This window comes from Ornithodoros turicata, chromosome 1 (assembly GCF_037126465.1).
Source record: "Ornithodoros turicata isolate Travis chromosome 1, ASM3712646v1, whole genome shotgun sequence".
In the NCBI taxonomy this organism is placed as follows: Eukaryota; Metazoa; Arthropoda; class Arachnida; order Ixodida; family Argasidae; genus Ornithodoros; species Ornithodoros turicata.
This window is the reverse complement of record NC_088201.1, coordinates 74,397,040-74,422,174: the sequence shown is the minus strand read 5'-3', so window position 1 is coordinate 74,422,174 and position 25,135 is coordinate 74,397,040. Positions and strand designations below refer to the sequence as shown.

Here is a 25,135-nt window from a genome sequence, read left to right as displayed (position 1 = left end):
ACTCCCTTTTTTATACACTGCTTCGAGAAGGGGAATGTGATCAAATGAGATGAAAGTACCGTTTTCTGTCTTGGTGTCATTTATTGCAGTGAGAGTGTTGGCTGTGCCATGTCCTCGCATGTGACCTGCACATGAAAACAGTAACACAGGTCACAGGTATCATTGCACAACTACAACGAAGCACAGAACGTTCTTCTCACGTTAACACAGTCATCACAACTTAATGGAGGTAAGAACTCCTTTCTGCAGCTATTGAGTAACGGGTGTAATAGGCGTAATATTGTTCTTCTGTGCTTGTAATTCTATCTAAAAGTTCTTGTTCGATACTTCTCCTTCATAATGGGTGCAGCGTTAATAAAATAACACACCTTTTTCGGATACGGGCGACTAGACGTACCGCCATCCAGATACCTCTACCCATTGTTACATCATTTGAAGAATTGTAGCACCCCATCAGACACCAACGCGGAGGCACAGATAACGTCAGCTGCCGTCAGTTGGAGAGCAGACAAGAAGCGGTGCAGAAAAGTGACAAACTCAGAGCGTAAAATGTTGTACAGAAGATGTGGGACCATGCAATATACTACTTCTGCACGTCATTCTTTTGACGTGCCTTGTATTTTACGATGTGGTGCAATTACTTTCTTTCTGCGTCTCACCAGGGGTGGATCCTGAGGGGGATTGCCCCCAAAACATCAGTTTACACATCGGATTTCCCTCTCTCTCTTCCCCACTATGCGTTTCGACAAAGAAACCCCCCATCCCCCAAAACCGAGGGTCTCGATCTGCCCCTGGCCCTGATGACAACGATAGCACACAGCATAGGCATTTCGTAAACAAAGCACGCGGGCACCTTTCTTTCTTTCTGCACATGCTTTCTATGATAAAGCCTAAAATACGATGATAAGAATAAATGTGTGCTCACATTGAAAAACAGTGGCGGACCAACCGACCGCGGAACTGAGCCGAAGTATTGATCGCATTGGTTGGATACGGACCTATCAGATTCATCTGTACAAAAGGTGTCACAGCCAACAAGTTAAAATGACCATTGGGCGCCGACACAGTCAGCGGGCTAGTTTGGTAGAGTTCATAGCCCCTTTAACACATCATTCCTACCCTTTTAAATACAATATCAGTGCTGAGGACAGGGCCCAGAAGAAGTGTCTCTGTTCAAAATATTGCCGGCTCTTGTCCTGAGGAGCTTCCCTTCACAACCAGTAACCACAACCTTCCTAACCAGTTCGTTAGATTATTTACCCTTTTGCAAAGTAAAGATATGGATATAGTAAAGAGAGCTTCAAGTCCCAATTAAACAGGCATATGCCTCCATATTTTTTTTTTTTTCTCTATAGTAAAGGCAATTCACGAACAAATGGATACAGTAAAGAAAACTTTTGGAATGGTGCTTCAAGCTGCTCCAAAACTAAACTCTCATGAGAGTGAAAAGGTTATTTGAAGTAACCTGTTCACAAATGTGTGCACTGAATGAATCTTTCTGTGTGCAATCTTCAAATTTATATTCCAGCTTGCATGAGAACTTTGGCATGACAGTTTCAAGGCTTAAAATTGTTGATTTGGGAGGTATTGCGCTTCCACAACGTCATAAGCAGCCACTATCGGGTAGGGCTACGACGCCCTATCATTTTAGGCTCTCCAACATCGCATTTTGCGCGGCCACAAGCATTTCACTGATAATGACAGTGGTCTTCGTCCATCCACACCAGTGGCGCTTCGTTTCGTCACATTTTAGGAACATCCTCCAGAATGGCGGTCACACGTGGTCACTTACGCTCAGCGGCTGGCTGTGCTCAAAAAGAAAACCAGTGAAAAGGCACTTGGTACGTATGAGGAACACCTGCATTTCTTATTTTTTTGGAGAGCACCATCGGAGGAGACAAAACTATCATATGTAACAGGACTGACAATAGGATGATAGCAAGTGTTCTCGAGAAACATGGACACAATGAAACACGCGACCTGGCGCGACCTCCAGCCACTGATGGTCATGGCGCGAAACACGTGTTACAGCTTGTCGAATTCTTAGGAATATGTTTGCGAAACATTTAAAGAAAAACGCGGCCTAAAATTTCCGGGAGAATGGAAGGCGTGTCCGTGAAATCGGGAGACTGACCGAAATTCAGGATTCTCCCGGATAATCCAAGAGAGGGCAGGTATGTTTAATGCGGATTGTAATTGCAAAGCATATATGAGAGGTCTAATAATCTGCTTATTACCCTTCTCTTCAATCAAAATATTGACATGGCCCCAATGCAGGGTCGTAAGCAGACTAGCTCTTGGAAGCCACAAATTCGTGGCAACACTAGTATGTTAATTGTCACAAAAGATAATTAGCATAAGATATTACTTTGAAAATTAATTAGCATCTCAAGTTTACTAGCCATCCTGGGGAGTAAAACGTGTACATGCACGCACGCGGTACAAATATGAGAACACACAGATACAGGGTGGTAAGTTACCTTTTGCATGTAATAACAGCATGTACAAGGGTACCCATGGTTGAAAGCTGAACCTGACATTCAGTAGTGCCACAATCCCGGCAAAACTGCAGCGCCTCTAGGAGTTGAGTCCTGGAAACCACGTAATTAGTCTCCTCTGCAAGGGTCTTGCCAGTTGCCGATTGTGATGTTTCCTGAGCAGACCTGTCACAACACAATTATCAAAGATACATTGAAACAGCACAGCAATCTAATGCCACAAATTTTCCTTTCTGGTTGCGGCTGAATGCATGACAAACAAATATAGTCTTCGTACAAGAACAACGAGCACAGCAGATCTAAAGCATGTCTGTAAGGTCTTTGTACAGCATGCACCAGTGTTGCAACTTTTATGTACTTGTAGTCGCTAAATTTGGCTTCAACAGATGCTAAATCTCGCCAAATTTGGCCAAACAATCACCAAATCTAAAATAGGTGCGTAATTATACCAAAAATTACTGTCTTTGGTAGCTTTAACGAATTATCGAAGACAAGTCACATGAAGCTATGTGAAACCTATTTTGGTTTGTTCATGACCATGTCATAGGAAAAACAAAAATTTATACTTGTGCATTGAGTACTGAATGCAGAACGTGCACTGACAACTTTAAGAGGCAACAACAAAAAAAGAAAAGTAGGATAATGGATTAGATTAGATGAGATGAGAGAAAAGGAAGATTGTGAGTTCAAATACAAGTGTCAAATGGGGGCTATAAACAGGTCAGAAAGGGTCACAAAAGGGTCACATGATAGCAAGGGCTGGAAACTCATTCCCACAGGCTCCTTCTAGCATGTGGAATTTGGTGCAGAAATGGGTTTTAACGACTTGTCATAACCACCAGCGGAGACAGACTCTTAGCCCTCTCTGACTAGTCCTCCCACTCACATTCACACACTTGTTCAGAGGAATGAAGCCCATGTGCAATACACACTTTGATGCATGCAGGTTATACAAGGGCAGCACGCAACACATTCACTGGGCGTCTGGCAATGTGAGCTGCTTCCCATGCCCCTTTTCCTCTCCAATCATCACCGCACAGGCAGGCCCAATGTGTGCTGATCCCGTTTACGTACAAGTTGAGTACAAGTCTCACACTCATTCTCCATAACATAGGCTGCGCTTCCTGAACGTGTGCTCAATGCCCTGCCAAGGCTATTGAGTATTAGATTCATGTTAAACTTTTATGCAAACTGGCCCTGTCCTTTCTCTCAATGAGACACGCCGATGCACCATTACACATTGCGAGAACTCGCTGATACTTTGCTGACTGGAGGAGCGCGCAGCAATTTTGCTTGATCTAGCAGACTGAAGTAGCATACCAACTAGAAGTGTTCAGTTTCTATCTTTTCTTGTTTCCACGTTTTCTCAAGCTGACACCGTGGAATCTTCAATACCACAAAAACCAATTTTTACCGGTGTTTTCATAGTTTCACGGTCGCTAAAAATCTCATGGGCTGCTGGAGGAAGTCGCTAAACGCAGTGTATGAAAAAAGTCGCTAAACAGAGCAAAAGTCACTAAATTTAGCGATAAAATCGCTAAAGTGGCAACACTGGCATGCACACTTGGGTAAGTTGCTTTCCTTCAAAGAACCCCATTTAAGAATGAGAAGGGTTAATCTTATTTAGACCCTCTTGTATCGTTATTAATCACCATAATGTTATTAATCAGCACACAGAAAACGTTTATGCAAGTTTACATGTATAAATTGAACACATACGAAAAAAAAAGAAAAGGATTTCGGGTCAACTGGAGCAAACAAGGACAGAAAATTTATAGGTCAAGTGCGCAATACGAAGATTTAAAAATAACTGTACAGTATAAAAGGTACAGTATAAATAATAAAACAGCATAAACGCAGGAGGAGGAACTCCATACTGTAAAGAATGCCTGCCTGAGTTTGGGCAAAAAAAAAAAAAAAGAAAAACATTTTGAGTCCTTCCATGTCGTCCATTCTTATTTACACAAACTCAGGAGTTTCATAATAGGGTCACATGAACAACTTTTAAACTGCTTGGAGTTGGTAACGCTAAGGCTATGGCATGATTTAACTGGAAAAGGGACGGGAAAATGTTTTTACTTCAGGAGATGCAAAATAAGGTACAGTCAGGCGATATGAGGTGGAAATGCAGACTTTGAAGTGGAAAATAAAAAGAGAGCACAAGATGCTGAACAGCAGCAGAGAATGTGCAGTGCTTAGTGTTCTTCAGACCCCATATTATCCCAGCGCTGGGGTAGGGGTGGGGTTGTCGTACAAGCTGCAACAGCGACACGATTGCAGGAGCGTGACAGAGGGACCGACAACCGACAGAAGGAGGAGACAATGCAGCCAAGAGGGTAGGGCATCACAAGCATCTGGCCGTTCTGAGTGTTGCACGTGTTCATGCTGGTTCATGCATGGGATGTTTTTGCAACTGTCCCCAGGATAACGTAATGGATTGTATCCACCTGCACAACCCTATCACAACCTGTCACAAATTGTAATACAGCACGCATTTCCCGTCATTCCCACGGAACATTCTAATGGAAGAAAAAATAAATGTCACTGGGCAAAAGTTTTGCCATGTATCAATATAAATTAGCACTCACGCCATGCCGGAATATTGACATTGCGTTGGAATGTGTCTCTTCTTGTTGTCTGCTATGGAATACCTTGTGGCTGCACCCCAAGATACTTCTCGCCATCAGCAGTGCACAAGAAGACATGATGTTCAGCACTCGCACTTTCGCTGCAGCTAAAATCAATTACTTTTTCGCGTCTTCGGCTGGACTATGCAGAGTTACCCCAGTGTCTTGAGCCTTATGCTGAGGAATGTCACTTGAGAGAATACATGGAACAGCGCATTTTGCATTTCCCCCCTTTTACTCGTCAGCAGCATCTGTCGTGTTCTTGTCTGGAGCAGCCTAGTCTAGTTTTCTGAAAAATTGTCGCCAATTTCTCTTGCCACCTTCAATCATATTCGTGAGGATCAAAAAAAAAAAGAGAGAGAAGTGCTGCTGAGAGAGAGAGAGAGATTCTGCAATACTGCACAAGTGGTTTTTGCTGACTCAATAATTTGCAAATTTGTGAATAGCCAGGAGAAGGCAATAATTGGTGGGACCTTAATTTCGACCTGTTTGATTTGTCTTGCGTTAGAGTCCTTCGGACCCAGAGAACTGTGATTAAGGGATCCTTACTCTGCTCGGCTGGTATCTGGTACGCGGAGCACGTACGACTGGTACGTGATAGAGTGATTCTGTAAATTTTTCAAAGGCCGACCTGCGTGACAGCATGCTTAAACCCATATAAGCTGGCTGGACGATCAAGGCTTATAAGGAACTGGAATCACTGGATGCGGACATCCACGCAAGATTTATGATGGCTGAACTACTTTCTTCACTTGCAACAGAAAAGAACTTAACACCTTATGAGGCACAGCAATGTAATAGTGCAATAAATCTATTACATAAGTTACCCCAGTGTCTTGGGCCTTATTTCTTACATATTTTGCTCTGGTGCTTATTTCTGTCATTGGTTAGAATATTTTGCAGAACTATAAATTCACGAAGAACAGAGTGCTCACGAATTTCACGAAAATTAGACCCTCGCAAAAATTACTACTTATACAGTATTTTGTGTAGCCTGATGGACTGGAACATTCATTCTGATTTCATACGAGTTTCAATGCTACTTGAGGGCTGTTCTTGGCTACGGCTTGAGCGATTCACATGAGTCGGCAGCTAAAATTTTTTACATGTGGTTCGGTTTCGGATTACAAACAGTATCTCTCAATGAAGGGCTACTTGAAACCTAAAGTCACTCCATATCGCCTAGTATTCACTGTCGAGAAAGCCAAAGTGATTTATTCCGAAACCACGGCGTTTGCCCTCACTTAGCCGTGGGACTTCGGAACATGAAAGTATTCCGAAATGCCAGGATTTCGGGATCAGTACCCTAATTACTAAGGACCTCTTAGCACACTCCTCATCTTTCGACCATTTCCTTTTATGTTTCTGATGTGTATAACATGGCCAATAAACCCTATTTTTACCTGTATTACACGTGAACTGGATGCTGCTGTTTTCCACCTGATTTTTGCCCACCAAATTTGCATAAAAACATATCCCGAAAGCTAGGGGTGTGAAAATCCGAATACATTGGACTCCCACTAAACAAAACTCGGTTAAACGAAAATTACGGATAAGTGGAACAATAGGGTCACCTATGGTTGTTTATTTTTAATATGCAATGACAAAAATTTTTGGATAATTGAAACAACCCGTTTTGTGTAGTTTGGGTAAGCGAAACAAAGCGGAGGTACCGAGATACCAGCGAACCAAGAAGGCTATCACTCACGTGTCACAACCCCATGCGGAAGTCGTAGCCAGTGCAAACCAATCCATCAGTTACTCGTACAATGGCGGCATTCCAGTACTTAGGGTCGATTCACACGATGCAACTTTAGTTGCGCGCAACCAGGTTGCGCCACCAAGTTGCACCGTGTGAACGCGAAGCTCTGGTTGCGCAACTCGAGTTGCAGGAGTTGCAGAGCCGATCGCTTCACGAGCGATTTCTCCTGCAACTCTAGCTGCAACCTGTCAATCACACGGCTCCGCCTTGCAAGCGCGACCAATCAGGAAGACTTCCATGTGTCAGTTATTGCAGCGGCAGTACGCGAGACGATGAAATTATCGCTAACCAGTGGAAATTATGCAAAATTATCAAACTCGCAACGGATTGAACTCGTAACGAGCAGAAGTCGCAGTGCGATTGGACGAAAATGATGACAACGATGTTTTTCGCGCCATCTGGCGAGCTCGGTGACAACTACGGCATTCCGAGTTGCTCGTCGTATGAAAGGGACCTTTTTGGTGCAACTTCGGTTGCGTGCAACTATAGCGGAAACCGAGTTGCAGCAAAAAGTTGCATCGTGTGAATCGACCCTTATTCAGGTCAACCCGAGAGTAGGGAGAAGCTACTCTCCGCATTCCAACACCTACTTGATGACGTCATGACCCCCGTTCCAAAAGTGAGTCGCCTACTCGAGAGCAGCTACTCTCTATCAGACACGAGTAGCTAAGAGTAGTGACGTCAGAGCTGTCATCTGCATTGAAATCTATGGTCATCTGCTTTTGCTGTTGCTCGGCTCGGCTGCATCATAGAGGACGCAGGAAAGTTCCAGTGCGGATTTTACGACTTGATGTTTTCTTCAGAGCAACATGCATGGAACCATACATACAATACACATCAGATCATTGTATGTGAAGGTCGAAAGGTGCTTCTATGTGTTTCAAAGCTAGCTGCTGGCAAGAACAGCGCTACAGTTTCTCTAAATGCACGATAAATACCCCTAATTCATGGCGTGAATGCTTTTCGAACACACGCAGATGACCCCATACCAAAGTCAACACTGTCACACTAAAGCAAAGCAGCGGCCAGCGGTCCTGATGTCCCAGGCCGCAAATGTCAACTGTCGCCTACTATCGCCATGTCGAGAATCGTACCTGCACCCGTTCCACAACCTACCTGACCGTTCCCCTACTCTCAGGGTCACATAGTACAACTCCTACTCGAGGGTTAGCTCTCGAACGCACCCAATGTTGCGCTTAGCTCGGGTCCACATGTGTCTTTATGAAGTGTGTCAAGAAACAGCCACATAAAGCGGTTCCTCTTGCGTCATTGTTGCGGAAAATTCGGGGACATGATCACGAGAGCAAATAAAAAAAAGATAATGATGGTGTTCCCAGCATTGCAGCTGACTCTACACTTACTGGGGCAATAATCTTGATTTCAAAATTTGATGCCATGCAGCGGCACGTTACACAGATGAGGCTCTACAGTCGCCATCCGATTTTTCGGACTCGGCGGGGATCGCGCAAGAGTCCGAATAATTGAGCAGTCCGAAAAAACGAATTTTGCTTCAAAATAAACTTTACTAAGCCCTAGTAGGTTGGAAAAATTTGTCGATGCTTTCCTAACGCGCTTCCAGCTCTGCCTGATACCATCAACTTCTATTTCCCGAAGCGACATTTCGTCACTGTAAATACACTGACAGAGGCACCACCGTCATCAAGTCCGCAAGTCGGCTTCACCTAACGCATGCGTGCTTTAGGTGAAGCTCGCTTTACAGCGCTATCGCGCGACTCGCGGGCGGACAGCACGTGCTGGGCCGTTGGCCAAAAACGAAGACGCAAAAGCGCTACGACAGACCTCTTCTACTCAGAGGAATGGAAAATCAACAATCATCACTGCCTATGTTTTTTTCTTCAATATTGTAGTTGGTTGATTTCTTTTGATACGAATTTCAGATGATACCAATGTTTTCCGTCACCCCATGGGAGAAATTCGCGGGTTGGGCAAACAGAGTCCGAAATATCGAGCGACGGAGCTGCACGGCGTCCGAAATTTTGGACGTTCTTATACATCACCTCTATGGGACCCGCGGCCGTTCCGCGAACGAGTCCGAATAATCGAGCATGTCCGAAAAATCAAGGACCGAAAAATCGGTCGGCGACTAATAGCTTCTGAACATCCACAGGTCACTTGTGAAACAAACTGGCATCCTGCCTCAGCTTTGCCATGAACATGCCTTGGCTTCTTCGCTTTAGTGTGTATGTCTCGCCGCCTGATGTTGGATTGCCGAAATCTTGAACGTGAGGGATGCCAAAATTTCCTGTCGGCGCTGCTAAAGCGCATGTGGGAGGGACGACACCCGTTCCTCAGTCCAAGTGCACACAATTACCTTGGGCTAATGTTATCCCACGCTAAAATGTGTTGGTGCGCGTGTTGCTCCTGTAGCACAAGCGATTACGTGAAGTCCACTTTTGGGGTGGTGTCGTTCATATTTGTGGAATAGTGGAATATTCGTAAAACTTAGATTTGCAAATAAATACTTCGAGTGATTGATACTAGATTCAAATTCGAGGAGTTGAATATTCGCATACCCCTACCGAAAGCCTCAGGCCCGGTCTATAATTTAGAAAACATTTCAGACAAAGGCCCCTACTCACGAGCTTATTACTGCATACTGAGTTCCCTGGCATGATGCAGTCACTTCTCCATCATCACTAATGCTACTTCTGACTGTGCCGTGCTGCTCAGATGACACAGATGGTCCACGAGATGGATCACCGGATGAGTGCATGACTGCTTCGCTTTGAGGGCCTGTAAAACATTTTCCATTTGTGATACACTTCTATTTCTAACCACTTTCTGACAGTTTAATTATAGAGTAGGTGACAATACAGTGTTTAGATGCCACAAGAAATCATGAGCAGAGCCCATAGAATTCCGTTTGTTGAGAAAAAGCATAGAAAATGCAAGTCATGAGTTTCGTGTCAGAAAAATCAACTTGAGTTTTTATACGAAAATTCACAAACTTCAGAAGTACTGTAAAAACAATGCCAAGGAGCATGTCCTAAACTCACGAATGAAACAATCAAAAACGTGCAATCATGACATTAACATTTCAAGCACACTATGTCCATGGCGATGCTACTAGTACACCCTTCCATTTTTGGGTTTGATTGTGTGATTACATATTTTGCGGAAGAGAAAGTGTGTATTAGAGTCACACACACACGGTACAACATCAACTATGGAATGGAAACAGCCTGTAGATAATTTGAAGTAAATTTGCCTTGCTCATTTCAAAGTACTTGCAACAGCATTTAATGTGCAATAGAATCTCAGCCCGAAACCCTTTCTGAAACACACTCCTAGAAGATTTGATATTTCCAAGTTGTGCCGTACTACCATATTGCTACCATCCTCCACCAGGTTCAAATCCATAATGTTTGTATCAGCAATAACCATGTTACAAACCAGGGTTGCCGGGTCAAAATCGTGAAAAGTCGCCAATCTGCTGTAAAAAGTTAAAAGAAGCTAAAACTGGCAAATTTCACATGTATGTAGCCAATTCCGTGGTCAGTGGTGTAAAAATGCGCTGAGTCTCACTTAGTATCAGCGGTAGTGATGCAAAATTATTGTTAGTACGATCGATACTACATGAGAATCCGACTCTTGATTGTACTAGGTATTGGTAATCAACTATCAACAGTACACTATATCGATAGTCGGCTATCGGAAAACTATCGGGGAGCAGATAAAAATAGAAAACGAAAATGCCACAGAGCAGCTTTCCCTCCGACGTGCCGCTCGTGCCGCTCAAATCAACCGCAAGGCCACATGATTCTCTCTGCACTGGACTGATTGGCAGTGACTGGCACTCTGACTGGCATTGTAGTCTCATGAGTGCATACGATTTTATGATGAGCATCTTCTTTCACTGCTTGCAGTGCATCATTCGTGCGTTACAGCTAAATGAAAGGAAACTATTGATAGTTTTTCAACACTATTGATAGTCAACAATCAATAATTTGTACACTATCGACAGTCAGCTACTGATAGTTTTTTGGCACTATCTATTCGCCTCGAGATCGAACTGTAGGTGGCGCTGCGACGGATGCCCTAGTGGGGATACGGCATGATCGGACGCAGCAGGCTCTGTCTTTTCTGCGCAGATATCGCAGTGTTTCTGGATGAAATGCTGCTGTCAGTGCCTCACATATTGTGGATGTGTTGAAATGCGATACCTGGAACGCTGATAAGGTGTGAAAGTTGACAAATATTGCTGCACCGCGAAACGCTCAAGTCGCGAAGTTGTAAAAAGAAAATATCCTGTGTGCTTTTGAAGGGAAACACTGCCTCCTTTGTTCCAAGCGTGATTTTGTTTGTTTTTGCTGCTCTCGCACGAATATTTATTCGTCGCTTGTGTATTGCTGTCTTTCCCTGTACCTTTTTATCTTACGTCGAGACAACAAGGATTTAAAAAAAAAGACTCACTCAAAATTCCTGTCTCCACTGATCTAAATGTACAATGTACTAATCAACAATAACAATGAATCTAAATGTACAAATGTGCAAGAATGTAACATAAGGGCAGAATAGCCCAGTAAGTATTGAAGCCCCTCGCTACAATTTGTGCAACTTTGCGTCGAGCGAGTACAGGAGAGGTTCGAGGTTTGATTCATCTCCTGGGCGGGCATTCACTAAATGGTGCTAAAATATGTTACGAGATGACCACACCTTTGTGGTGGACTTGACTTTGGGGTGCTACCGGTCAGGTAATAACTACATATAAACTCAGTTTTTGGTTCCAGCGGCAGGTATATATTCTGAAACGCTGTTGCACACGTGCTTCATACCCCCCCCCCAAAAAAAAACGCGTTTTAAATATTACGTTCAGGGGTGGTGATAGCATTTTACCTTGAATGCGTGCATTCCAATGACTATGTATGTGAGAGATAAAAGTCTAGTCTGTCATACGGTTAGATGAAATGAGATGAAAGCTTGAAATTCACACATTTAAAAACACCCGTGTCATAAATATATATGTATATTAGAACAGCTAGCACAGAAACCATTCTATAAATAACTGACATAGTTTTATACTTATAATAAAAAAAAAACTGTTACAACATTGACCTTAGCTCTTGGTACATTTTGTTTGACACACAGAACCGCAGTGACAAATACAATATAGTAAAGGCAGAGTGGAATCCGCATACTGGAACATATGCACGTTTTGTAGTTTTCTTCCCTGCTAAGCACGCTGGTGCAGAGAACTAGAAAAGTTCAAAAAAGTTTTCCACCAAGTCATTTTCACTCATTTTGAAGCGATTTTAAAAGCACAAATGTCCAGAAATTGAGCCTTCCAAGCACGTTTTCAAGCGCAATGACCAAAGCGAAAGCACCGGCTCAAGCCGCGCATCCCCACTAAAGGCAGTTCACGGAGCAGCCGCATGATGGCGACGCTGTTCGATCTCGAGGCGAATAGTACTGGAAACACTAAAGATAGTTTTGCATCACTAATTAGTAAAGCCCAGATTTTTAGGCACGGAAAAAACTTGCTTTAGGCGCCTAAAAAAGGCCCTAAAAATCCAGATTTAGGCACTAAAAGTGGCATTATAGGCACTATAAATTGTCTTTTTTTTTTTCTGTAGCACTGAAAGTGCAAAAACAAAGTAAATAAATCAGCTCCATCTGCAAGAACAACACCGTAAATGGGAGTTGTGACTCTTTTGCCGATGTTTTTTGCTGCATGAAATGCAAAATTTATCCATCCTACTATGGACAAAAGGCTTTCAGCCACTGCCACCGTTCCACTACACTTTTCAGAAGGACTTGTCGTGGCCAGCATACTGACGATTTGCGAGAAGGGCTTCGAGCATCGAAAGCTTTAGTCTAACACACTAATTTCTTAGTTCTCGAATTTTTTAGCTCCACCTTCTAAATTTCATTTTCAGCATTACCACAAGTCTCGCAACAGCAAGCAAATGGTGCAAGCAGCTGTTTTAACAGTTTTAATGACTATTTTTCCTCCGTTTTTCATATTGGTAATCAGAGTTTGATCTTGTACCCAGAAACGACATCCCTGAGATTGAGGATATAACATTTTCTGCCTCTGGCATTTTTAACCTGTTATTAAGGTTGAATTGAATGAAGGTTGCTATTAAGGCTGGGCCCCACACTACGAAAAGATGTGGCCCAGATTCGATCACAAACAAGTTTATGGTACGTTACGCTGAGTGGGTGTCAAAATACCTCGAAGTTACATTCTGTTTCTCTGCAATCTGGCATGGTTCCTGATGTATGAAAAAAGGCTAATGTAGTTCCTGCATTTAAACAGGGTAACCAGCAGTTTATCATGGATTACAGACCAATTTCATTAACCGCTACCACATGTGAGCTTTTTGAGCATATACCGTATATTCTCGTGTAAGGCCCGCCCCCGTGTAAGGCCCGCACCCCCCACTTCAAGTCCAAAAATTTTGAAAAAAAAAAAAGTTTTCGAGGCCACCGCCGGCGAAGTCGACTGAGTCGCCACGCGATGGCGAGAGCGCGTCCTCGCGCCCAACCACGTGATCCTTGACACGTCACGGGGTCACAGGTCGTCCCCCAGCTGGTTCCCACCATTTCCACGTGCGCTCCATTGACACCCAGTTGTTTCGAATCTGTTGGTTCGCAGCGATGGGCAAGCGTCTAAATGCTTACACAGCGGCGTTCAAGCTCCGGGTTGTCCAGTACGCTGAAGAGCACGGTAAGCGGGCAGCTGGACGGGAATTTGGCGTCAACGAGAAGTGTGTGCGTTCTTGGGTACGCCAAAAGGAACAACTCCTCGGAACCAACCGAAACCGAAAAGCCTTCCACGGAAAGCAGTGCAAGTTCCCAAAAGTTAAAGAGCAGCTTGTGCACTACGTAAACGCGACAAGAAACAACGGCTATGCGGTGTCAACTGAGATGATACGGGTTAAAGCCCTCGCCATCGCCCGCCACATGGACATTCCTCACGTGGAGTTTAAGGCAAGTCGAGGATGGTTGGTACAATTTATGAAGCGTCATGGCCTCTCTGTGCGACGGAGAACGACGCTGTGTCAACGACTTCCTTCTGAATACGAAGACCAGCTGCTGATGTTTCACCGGTTTGTCAACTCGCTGCGGAGGGAGCACGACTACGACCTGTCGCAGATAGGGAACGCTGATCAAACCCCTATCTGGTTTGATTCTCCTGTACGCACGACAGGAGGTGAGCGACAGAGATGCACGTGGCAGGAAACTTCCCCCCTACGTTGTGTTCAAGAGGAAGACGCTTCCGAAGGAAAACTTCCCCCAAGGAATCCTTTGGACGACCACCTTTGGACTGGCCGTGACGACGAGAGCGCGAGTGATCTCGCGAGCGGGAGCGAGGAAGACGATGACGACTGAATAAACATTTTGTTTGATACAGTATCCGAGTTATGATTCGCTGCATTACTCTTGGTAACAGCTGCGGCAAAGTTGCGGCTGTAGCACGTGACCGCGACCGTGTTTCGTGTAAGAGCCGCACCCCACCCGGATAACGAAAAAAAGTGTGGGCCTTACACGAGAATATACGGTACTTTGTAATCATATATCTCGTCCTTTGGAAGATAACTCGCGTTTGTCTAATCTTCAGCACGGTTTTAGGCGAGGATATTAAACTACTGCCCAGTTGACTGATTATGTGTTCAGCCTTGCATCCGGCATTAACGCTAATAATCAAACTGATGTTATCTTTATAGACCTGTGTAAGGCATGAAGTTTTTCATCAGAAGCTTCTTTTGAAACCGAACAGTCCGATAAAGAATAGTAACATAACTAGGTGGATTGATAGTTACTGATCAGGTCATACACAGAAACTTTTGTTTAATCATTATTTGTCTACAGAAGTTCCTGTAACCTCAGGGGTACCCCAGGGGTCAGTGGATCATTCACTTCATACTATCTAGGTATGATCCATTTTCTTCTCCTCGTTTGCCTCCTCCCCTTCTAGTACTTAAACTGCTAAGTACCAGGCATAGGGCACTTTGTCTGAGGACTTTTCACTCCAGAGTTAATTGTGTGTTAAAAATTACATTCGAGAATTATCTGTCCTTTGCTGGTGCTTCTCCCCTGAGAAGTACTCCAGTTTGAATCTTGCACAGTATGCATGTCATGCTAACTGTGTAAAGTTTACTTTTTTCCCATGGTGCAGTGATGAGTGGAATGGCATTGATAGTAATGTTCGACAGTTGTCTTCTACACAGTTCTTCGATTCACTCCTGCTGTAGCCTCGACTGAGGCTGCAGTATATTCAAACAAATGAATAAATATGGGGGATCACGTCTGCTCACACTGGACGGGGCGTCAGTTTCACTCGTGTCACTTGCTTGCATTGACTGCACGCGAGAAGGGCAGCTTCCCCAGGTGGCCAAACTGTAGGGATTGTACCTACCTTCGTACGTCACATCCCCTCCCCAGCATTTTACCGTGTGTCAAATTCGTTGTAAAAAAAAAGACCGAAGGAAACTAAAAAGCTTTTTTTAGATGTAAACATGCAATTGCACTGTTCTAGATTTCGACAAAACCGTTATGAAACGTGCTTATATTTGATAATAGTGACCCAGACAACAGCAACAGAATGCTGGAAGGGAGAGAAGGAACGAGTAAGCAACTGTACTGAGTAACCCGTTTTCAATTTCCGGCTTACATTCCAGTACCTCTGAGATACTCTCTTCTTTGAAGCGATATCGACGGTTTCAAAGGATGTACGACGTGACCAATGTCAGTTTCAACTGCACAACACACTATCGCCACTTCTCAAGAGCCATTATAGGAACTTTACGTTGTTTAATAGGATTTTTAGGCACTTATACGAAAATAGGCACTAACGCCGGAATAAGTAGGCCGGAATTTATAGGTAGGGTTCCGGTTTTTGGATTTATCTGAAAAAATCTGAAAAACGTACTCTGGTAAAATTTTAAGCAATTCGAATTAATTCGAAAAACTCTGCTTGGCAAATGTTTTCCCTGATAACCGGGTTATTGTTCTTGGCCTCCTTTTGTCTCTCGGGTTTCTTCTGACCTCAGATACCGGCCCCACTGCAACATAATAATGGTTTCCGTGACCTAGCGTTTTCTTCGGCAGTCATCTCGACCACTTGAGGATTCACCGCCCGGGTTTTTCCCCAGTTTGTTTCCCAATTTCCTTCTTCTACACGTGACCTAACCTAAGCACTAAAATGAGCATCGAACCGAGGTCATACGGAGTAGTCTTTTTGAAAGCGCAATTATGGTTGCAGTGCTGATGACAAGATGGGACACAAGCGAAAGCCGCCCTGTGACTACGCCAGGGAGTACCCTGATTTTGAGGAGTTCACATCGTCCCGTGATCGCGATGCAGAGGTTGTTGTATGTAAGTACTGCCGCAAAACAGTGAGCACTGCACATGGAAATGCGCATTTGGAATTGTGGAACACCACAGTGTGTGCCGCACAAAATGTATTGTTAAGCTTGTGTCTCTTTAGTGTTGAAGCAATAAATGTGACAACTGCGTTTTCGCTGCACAACTGAGCGTGCGTCGTCAAGTTTTCTCTGAATCTCGGATATTAACAGAGCTGTAAATCATACACTCTGAAAAACACCCTCCGGTAACGCCCAGAAATAAACTCCGAAAACCCGGAACCCTATTACAACAATATCAAGACGATACAGGAGGTTCCCCAGCACCCAATTCGCACTCCTGTATTGAAAAGGCAGTATTAGAACCACACACAAAAAATAGGCCATTGCCTACGAATCTCGGCTCTACTAATCAGCAGTTATGTTCTCTTTCGAGCAGCTTTTGACACAAAGCTGTGTCAATTTATAGATAGATAAAATCCTTTGGGGCCTTGCTGTGGCACCCCAAGGTCCTCAGGAATTCCTGGTAGAAATGGGCTTGTACTTGAATTTCACAGTGTGTTCAGGGTGCAAATGTCGCGAAAAGTCAGGTTTGACCCGAAAACGAAGAACCCTGCTGATCCAGCAGAGCCAGTACTGGTGCTGCAGTAGGGGAACACACACCCATGTAAGGCTGTAAGGATTCTCCCAATCTTTGACTCAGCCTAATCGATCTTCTATCACGGACACATGATATATGAGACTACTAACCAGTGAAAATGTCTTTAGAGTCTGTCTGAGTAGACTTGTGATCATTAGGCTTTATGTCTGCTTGACATCCCACACTGCTAGGTCTTTGGCGCCTTCTCTTTGGTGTTTGGTCTTTGGTGTCTTGTGCGTCGTGCATGAAAGCCTGACAGCCTTTGTTCCTACTATCTATAAATGACTGCGTGCCCATGCTGCGCCGGTCAGGGAAGGCCAGGGTACCCCTGGTTCTGTAGTCTGGCATTGCCTGACAGCTACGATTCGAGCAGGCAGAATATGTTTGGGTGGACGTTGTTACTTTGGTTGAGGCACCAGGGAGCTGTATTGGCCAGTGGTTGTCCCGCACAGCATCTTCAGCAGGCTGGAATTATTAACAGTATGGTTTACTTGCAAGAGAAAATGCAGTTACAAGAACAGTTACAAGAGTGACATACACAGATCAGCTTATATGATTAAATGTGCAGGGCAAGACGGGTGCACAACTGGACAGGATGGGTAACTCCCCACCTGTTATCGATAGTTAGTCTATTAATAGATAAATCAACCTGTTATCTGCCAAGATGGAATACCCGAAAGCTGAAGAACATGCAAATGTCTGACTGAACTGATTTGCTCACAGGTGGTGATGTGCAGTACTGCCATGGTTCGTATTAAGTTTCAATATGTTACAATAGCAGTTAGTTGTAAGTAAAGCATTAGTCTATCATCCGTGTCTTATTTGTTGCTTCAGTTACGTTCAATTGAGTGAGCATGAGTGAGCAAACAAGGATACGAGTGGGAGATGAGTGAGCAGGAGTCACAGGTGCCAACCTCTGGCTATCAATGATGATGATGATTATTATGATCACTGAAGTTTTCATTGCACACAAACAAGCTAGGGTCACAGTACAGTGGTGAAATTTCGACTAGTTAAATGCAAAAAATTCCGTTATGTTAGTTGAAAGACAAGATGAACAGCAAATTCATAACACAAGAACTACAAGTGGTTGAGGAGATAAAATTACAGGTTGTCCATACTGCTCATGGCTACTGCACAGCAACACTGAAACCAGATTACATACCTGCCAACTTGGGAACATCCAAATTAGGGAGATTTCAAAAGCGGGGAGCCAATGTTGGGTGCCTTTTATTTGCATATGTAACAGGAGCACACTTCACACCAGCAGGCTCATCGGGCACAAGTTGTGCAGCACCAGACTTTGCCCTCTCCAAGAAACTATCTGGGTGTCAACCTGTGACAAGGATATGACACTTTCTCAAAAGAACGTGAGGACACAAAACTATGTCTCTGTTCTCTTTGCGAGGTACGCAAGGTCTAAACAGGTAGGGCAAAGGCACCTGTGTCGCCCGAAAACATGGAGGAAATGCCCGGAAACTAGAAGTGCTAGAACTAGAACCATGACCAGAACCCTTGAACTCTGTAACACAGAGGCTCCGGGAAGCGGCAGCGATGCCGATTGGAATTGGGCTGGTATTGGATTGACGTTTTCGTCTGTGTGCCCAGAGAAAAAGCAGGCGTTTGAGATATAGAGAAGGAAACTGCATTTTCCGGGAGATTTGCTTCTCGGCCGTACAATCGTACAAACCGGTCCGAATCCGGGAGTCTCCCGGATGAATCGGGAGAGTTGGCAGGTATGAGATTATGTGTCATCCATTTCTTCCTTTCTTATCACAAAAACTGAAACACTGTCGCACAAAAGTTTGCTTGTGGCGTCTACGTGCGACCTACACAGTCAGCACAAAAGTGTGCAGAACATGTATGGCTGTCTACCAAACAGAATTTCAAAATATGAAGCACAATTTTGCAGTTTCATTTTTTGCAATAATGCCTTCTGTTAAGAAATAGCCAAGCAGAGGCTGACACACTGGCAAACAACGCAATGTCTTCAATGCCGACGAACAATGAAATGGTGAGACACGGCGGTAGTCGAAAAAGCTAGACAGTGCTATGAGAATATAACACGGATGCAGACCGGCTGGTGGACAATCTCGATATTGTGAAAAGCCTGAGTCGGGTCACAACTAGAAGGACAGGGCTAACAGATGATTGAAACCAGCAAAAGCTTAATTTTCATGAGGCAAGTTACAAATAGATAAGAAAATGGATAAAAAGTATTTTCAAAGCCAACCAACTCCAGTCAGAATGAAAGCAGGTCAAGCGAAAGTATGAAAGGTTTGCGTCATGTGTTATTCCTGTGTATGTTTCCTGTTGGCATTCCTTTGTAACCACACCTGCTGATCGCCGGTCAAGTGTACTGCTCATTACACCATGTTGGCAGGACTGTGCTGGTAGGTTTACAAAGGGCTGAGTTCGGAAGGTTGTTCTGAAAACCGCATTCTTTCAATCTGTGAATACCTTCCAGAGTTTCAGTGTATTCTGATGCAACATTTCAAGGAAACGGCAGAATTGGTCATGGATACTGTGTAGGAGAGTGCGAGAATGTGTAGAGCGCGCGGGTCGGGACTGAACATGATTAAGAACGCAGAGGGACAAGGACGCCTAACGCCTCCGTGTGTGTGTTGTCCTTGTCCCTCCGCGCTCTTAATCATGTTCAGTGTAGGAGAGTGTCAACAAGGCTCTTCTTTGGAATACTTTGTGCAAAATCTTCAGTCTGAACCGCACCACGCAGAAGAAGGACGGGATAGGTGAAAATAACATGAAAGAACCAATCATACAAGCACTCACAACCGCAGAAGATAAGCCACTTATGCCATGCAAATACAGCTGAGTGAGATATAAATATGACGTGGTGGTAGAGAATGACCAGCAAGTGAATAGTCATCGCCGAAGGGGTTGAGGCCCTGAAGAAAGGAATCAGGATAAATAATAATACTAATTCGGGGCTTTACGTCGCGAGACAACTGTGATCATGAGCGGCGCTACAGTGGTCAGGTATGTGGATTAATTTTTGCCCACCTGCTGAGGGTTATTTAACGTGCGCCGAAACCTCAACGCACGACATACCGTATTTAATGTCATTCGCGGAAGACAGCGTGTCTGCGCAACTTGAATCAGGATAACCGAGCTATCGAGCTATAAAAGTGATATTCACATTCCTAAAACGCAACGAATACGAATTCAGCCGGACTATATGTCGGACAACAGCAGATGGTTCGCAAGTCTTTGTGAGATTACTTTTCACGTTATTCTCGTCTGTCCCGTCTCTTGCTTAGCGTAGTTTAAACTGGATAACGTAAACTTTGGGAACCCGCGTAAGGATTGGTATACACTACCGCAAGGCGAAGTTCTTTTGTCGACGTACAGCTTCCCCAAGTCTCAGCAGCTGCACGCTTCCTGAGTAGGAAAAGGGAAGGCACAGCATCGGGACGCAGCTTGCATCCTTTCCTGCTGAGTCCAAGACTTAGTCGGGCAGTTATGTTCTGCTCGTAGGAGTCGTCCGAAAAATGGTCGGAGCAAAGCACGGTGGTTCTGGCGGGGATCCATCCCGAACAGTTGTTGATCGCACGCAATGCCACTATCCACCGTTGTCGAACGTCAAGGTTGGATGGAAATGAGTGGAACACTATCGCGTTGTTCCTGCCCGAGTAGTTACCGCAGGCGTCGACGCAACATTTATTACCGCCCATTTATGCAGGGAGGGACAACTAAAGAGTATACGACGTACGACCAACCGAAACCATTTCGGCTTTGCGGATGGATGGATTGGATCTTGGATTTGGATTTACTTGGATTGATTGTTGGGTGCGTTCCAAAACGCAGTGGATATTCTGTTGACCAGACCACAGAATAACGGCGCGCTTTATTCTATGGACCAGACCACAGGATAATTAACAGTTTTAACGAACGGTACTTACCTGAAGTTAAAGCAGGAATTATACGAAGTATATGGAAGCACTTACTATCATGGTTAACAATAGCATTTCCTCGTAGTATTCCGCCAAAATCAGCCAACTTCAAAGTCGCTCCTAGAGCTTTAGTTTCTAAAAATGGGACCAGGTGGCGCTCTCAACTCACCTTCCGAGATGGCGACGCGCAGAAAGTATGAGTATGACACAGACAGGGTTGCGTAGGGTGTTTCCCATTTCTATGCAACTATCCTGCTGTGCTAATTAATCATACTCGGTCCACGTGTCCTCGCGAGTGGAGCGAAACTTGCCCCCCGGACAAGGGAGAATAGGGAAAAACACCAACACATAGAGACGGTTCCACAATTTATTGTGAACTGTTTTTTTTTTCTTCTTCTTCTTCAAGTGTTATTCAGACTGCCTATGTCTGGTCTGAGTTATTGTGAAAAGCCTCCTCGACCCGGGAACCGGTTGATACCTGTAACGAGTAAAAGCTCGAAGGTTGAATGGGGAGGGTCTGGGCGGGAGTTACATGATAGTAAGTGCTTCCATATACCTCGTATAATTCCTGCTTTAACTTCAGGTAAGTACCGTTCGTTAAAACTGTTAATTATACTTCAGTAATTCCAGCACTTACTATCATGGTTAACAATAGCATGTTCAAAGCTCAGCTTAGGACCTGCATGGCAAAGGCGAGTGCAGTTGCAGGACGGTAATAGAAACGGTTAAAGTTAAATTCGGACGACCAGTCAGCCACCTTGAGAATGTCAGACAACGATACCCCTCTTGTTGCTGCAGCTGTCGTAGCTGCCGCCCTCGTGGAGTGTGCTGTAAATTTAGTTACATCTATCCCGGCTGAGGCCAGGGTACGTTTTATCCAGTGACTGATCGTATCCCGTGAGGCACCCGTGAAGGGTCTGCGTGTGGTAAGGAAAAGCTGGTCTGTGTTGCCGCGGAGTGGGGCAGTACGTACAAGGTACTCTTCCAAGCACCGAAGCGGGCAAAGGTCGTCCCCATGGGGGAAGCGGGGAACCAGCAGCGAGCTGGGGCAGTGCCCCGGACGGGACGTTTTCCTATGTCCTAGCAATAGTAAGTTCCAACCATCCGGGGTCTTGGAGACTGCCTGGGTTGAAAGTAGGGAAAGGTCTGCCGTACGTCCTGCTGTAACCAGAGCCAGAAGTATGCAGAGCTTGTAGGTCAAGGAGGTCAGCGACAAGGAAGCATTGGGTCCCAGAGTGCCTAGGTACGCGGTCACCTGCCTCACGTCCCACAGTGGGGTTGATCGCGATTTTGGAGGTGAAGAATTGAAAATCCCTTTAAGGAGGCGAGAAGTAAGTGGATGTTCCCCCAAGTTTGTGTTCTGAAAAGGTGGAACCGACTGAGAGATGGCCGATCGATAGCATCCAATAGTACGATAGGAAAACCCTTGTAGGTGAAGCCACCCTAAGAAGTTAAGAAAGTCTGTCAAAGCGGGGTGAAGTGGATTAATCTGCTGTTCAAGACACCAGCGAGACCATTTGCGCCAGCACGAACTATAAACTGCTCTTGTTCCTTGACGCCATGCTGCCTTGATGAGATTGGCAGAGTGAGATGAAAGTGACTGCGAAGATTCTGGTCGCTGGACACCTTCCAGGCTGCTAGACGGAGTCCACCGCTCAAAATTAAGGGGTGACCAAGTTGGGCATTGTTCAGTAGCAGATGTGGATGGTGAGGGATCAGCCTGGGCAAGTCTACGAGTGCATGCAATAGAACTGGGTACCAGGTTTGGGCTGGCCATACTGGTTCTATCAAAACTAGGGTCGAGATGGTTTGTTGGAGTTTCTGGAGGCATTTCCCTACCAGACAAAAGGGAGGAAATGCATAGTTGATGCCTATACTCCAGTCCTTGGTGAAAGCGTCCACCCCGTGGGAAAGTGGATCTGGTCTCCAACTGAAGAAATGTGGAATCTGGAAATTCGTAAAGTCTGCAAAAAGTTCTGTCAGGAAGGGACCCCAAAGACAAACTAACTTGTTGAACTGATTGGGGTCTAGTTTCCAACGGCTGCTGTCGAGATCTACTCTTGATGCCCAGTCTGCCTGCACATTCAATTTCCCTGGGATGTGTTCTGCCTTCACTGTCAGCCCCCTTTGGAAGCACCAGGTCCACAGCTGGCGAGCTAGAGTTGAAAGAGTGATCGAGCGAGCGCTGCCCAATTTGTTGATTGCTGCTACAGCTGCCATGTTGTCCAGCTGAAGCAGTACACACCCCTCCCGCAACTCTTTTGCAAAAGTTTGAAGGGCTAGGAAAGCTGCTTTCAGTTCCAATTCGTTGATGTGTAGTTTGCAATCCTGCTGGGACCAAAGGTTTCCTATGTGACGTCCCGTACATACAGCTCCCCAACGAAGTCGTGAGCTGTCGGACTGGATCACTAACAAGATCTTGTCGTCGTGGACTGGTCGACCGTTCCAAAGGATTAAGTTTTGTTCCCACCACAGAAGCTCTTGAGTGGCTGCTGGAGTCCAAGAGACTATTGCCTCGTATGTACCAGCTCGCAATGCTACTCTGTGCAGTTGCTGCAGAGCTCTGTAATGTAGTGGAGCTGGAAAAATTGCCAAAACAGTGGAGTTGAGCTTGCCGAGAATTTGAGATAGTTCCCGTAACTGTATCCGTGGCCTGCTGAGGAGGGATCGGATCTGGCGTAGAATTTGCACTTTTTTCTCTAGGGGGAGCTGAATATGCATGGTCTGTGTGTTGATTATGAAGCCCAGAAACTTCAGAGATTGGCAGGGAACAGTCTGAGACTTTTGTGTATTTATGTGGAAACCCAGGGCCTCCAACATTTGAGTTACTTGCTGAGTTTGCAGCGATAGCATTTGCGCATCCTGATGCATTAGAAGTATATCGTCTAAGTATATCACCAAACGGAAGCCTTGGGAACGAAAAGAGGCCACTACGGGCTTCAGGAGTTTGGTGAAGACCCGTGGTGCTGATGCAAGACCGAAGGGGAGGACTTCCCATCGAAATCGCTGGTCTAGCCAGTCGAAGCAGAGGAATTCCTTGTGCTCTGGATGAATGGGAACCGAGAGATACGCATCCTGTAGGTCTATGCGTGTCAGAAAGTCCCTGTCGAGAATCAACGATCGCACTGTGTGCCACCCTTCCATTTTGAAGTGTTCGTAACGGAGGAACACATTCAAGGGTCGAAGATTGAGGACAGGTCGGAAGCCTCCGTCCTTTTTGGGAACTAGGAACAGGGAGGAGATGAACTGGGACTGGGACGGTTTGATACGAGTGATGGCTCCCTTGGCGAGCAAGGAACTGATTTCTAGACTGACCAGTGCTCTCTGAGCTGCTGAAAGTGTAGGAGGACGGGGCTGACTGGATTGAAAAGGAGTCGTCAGAAGATCGAGGATATAACCCTGCACAGACTGAATGATCCAGGGGTCGTCTGTCAGCGTCCTCCAAATGTCTACACAGTGTGTTAATTGACCCGCCTGCTGAAGTGGTTTGACACAGGGGAATGGACTTACCTCTGCCCCTGTATGTTGTGCCCCTCCCCCGGGAACCACTGGCCAGAGGTAGGGCTGGCCGAAAGGGCCGCGGTTGAGGCTCGCCTCTGTCCCCTGCTGTGCTGCGAGGCCTCTTGGTGGGCGCTTGTGAGCTGGCCCCTTGTGCCGGGCGTTTGGAGGCCTCCATGGCGGTGTCTAGGGACCTCCAAACCTGCGTTTTTGCTTGGAGCCTGGAGGTGAAGGCACCCCCGAAGAGCTTCCCAGCATCTTCCCCCGATGGGTCTGGCAGGTTTTCCACCAGGGCTTTTAAAGACGGTGGGAAGCTGTCCAAGGCTGCCTCCCGCCGGGCTTGCGCATTGGCCTGGGCCAGCAAGGAAATTGCCGCCCCCACGTGCCTGGCTACAGCCGCCTTCGAAGGCGGTGCCTGGATGGATTCTGCCAGCAGTGCGGCCAGAGGTCGCACTACTGACAGTATCCCCGCCTGTAGAAATCGGAAGTTCCGGTCCCTTGCCATGTTGATTGGTAGGGACCGGCGCACACCGAAGTCTTTTATCTCCGGGTCAAAAGTGGGAGCCTGAAGGGAGGCGATCCCTAGCTCAGGGAACGTGTCCTTGGCCGCCTTGGATCGTTCGAGGCGACCATCCTCCCTCCAGAGCTCCTCCACAAAACAAATCACCGCTGGCGGGTAGCGCTGCACTGGAGGTCGCGTGGGGGCCTGTAGAAAGGCGATCCCTGGGTCCTCTGTGGACCCGTCAGTAATGATTGTGGTCTCCTCGACCCAGGGTGCGTTACTCTGCTGTTTAGGGCACTCCTCCTCCTCTAGCACCTCCTCGATCACGTCGCCTGGGCCCGTCTTTGAGGGCCCAGACACCGGGGGGG

The 25,135-nt window shown here is 45.7% G+C and overlaps 1 protein-coding gene across 5 annotated transcripts in view; it reads right to left on the bottom strand.

The window, feature by feature from the left end:
- The window catches only part of LOC135378395 (uncharacterized), a 48,360-nt gene extending 27,753 nt beyond the window's left edge, over positions 1-20,607 (bottom strand). For 4 of the 5 annotated variants that reach the window (XM_064611426.1, XM_064611430.1, XM_064611429.1 and 1 more), the window contains exons 1-5: positions 20,195-20,607; positions 16,967-17,321; positions 9,488-9,641; positions 2,481-2,663; positions 60-125 (exon numbers count right to left, since the gene is read on the bottom strand). In XM_064611426.1, coding sequence (XP_064467496.1) covers positions 77-125; positions 2,481-2,663; positions 9,488-9,641; positions 16,967-17,321; positions 20,195-20,548 — 1,095 coding nt within the window. In that variant the 5' untranslated portion in view covers positions 20,549-20,607 and the 3' untranslated portion in view covers positions 60-76. Of the gene's footprint in view, positions 1-59; positions 126-2,480; positions 2,664-9,487; positions 9,642-16,966; positions 17,322-18,021; positions 18,193-20,194 lie in introns of all 5 variants that reach the window. The other variant, XM_064611431.1, reaches the window with a different exon arrangement.
- Positions 20,608-25,135: the final 4,528 nt, after the last annotated feature.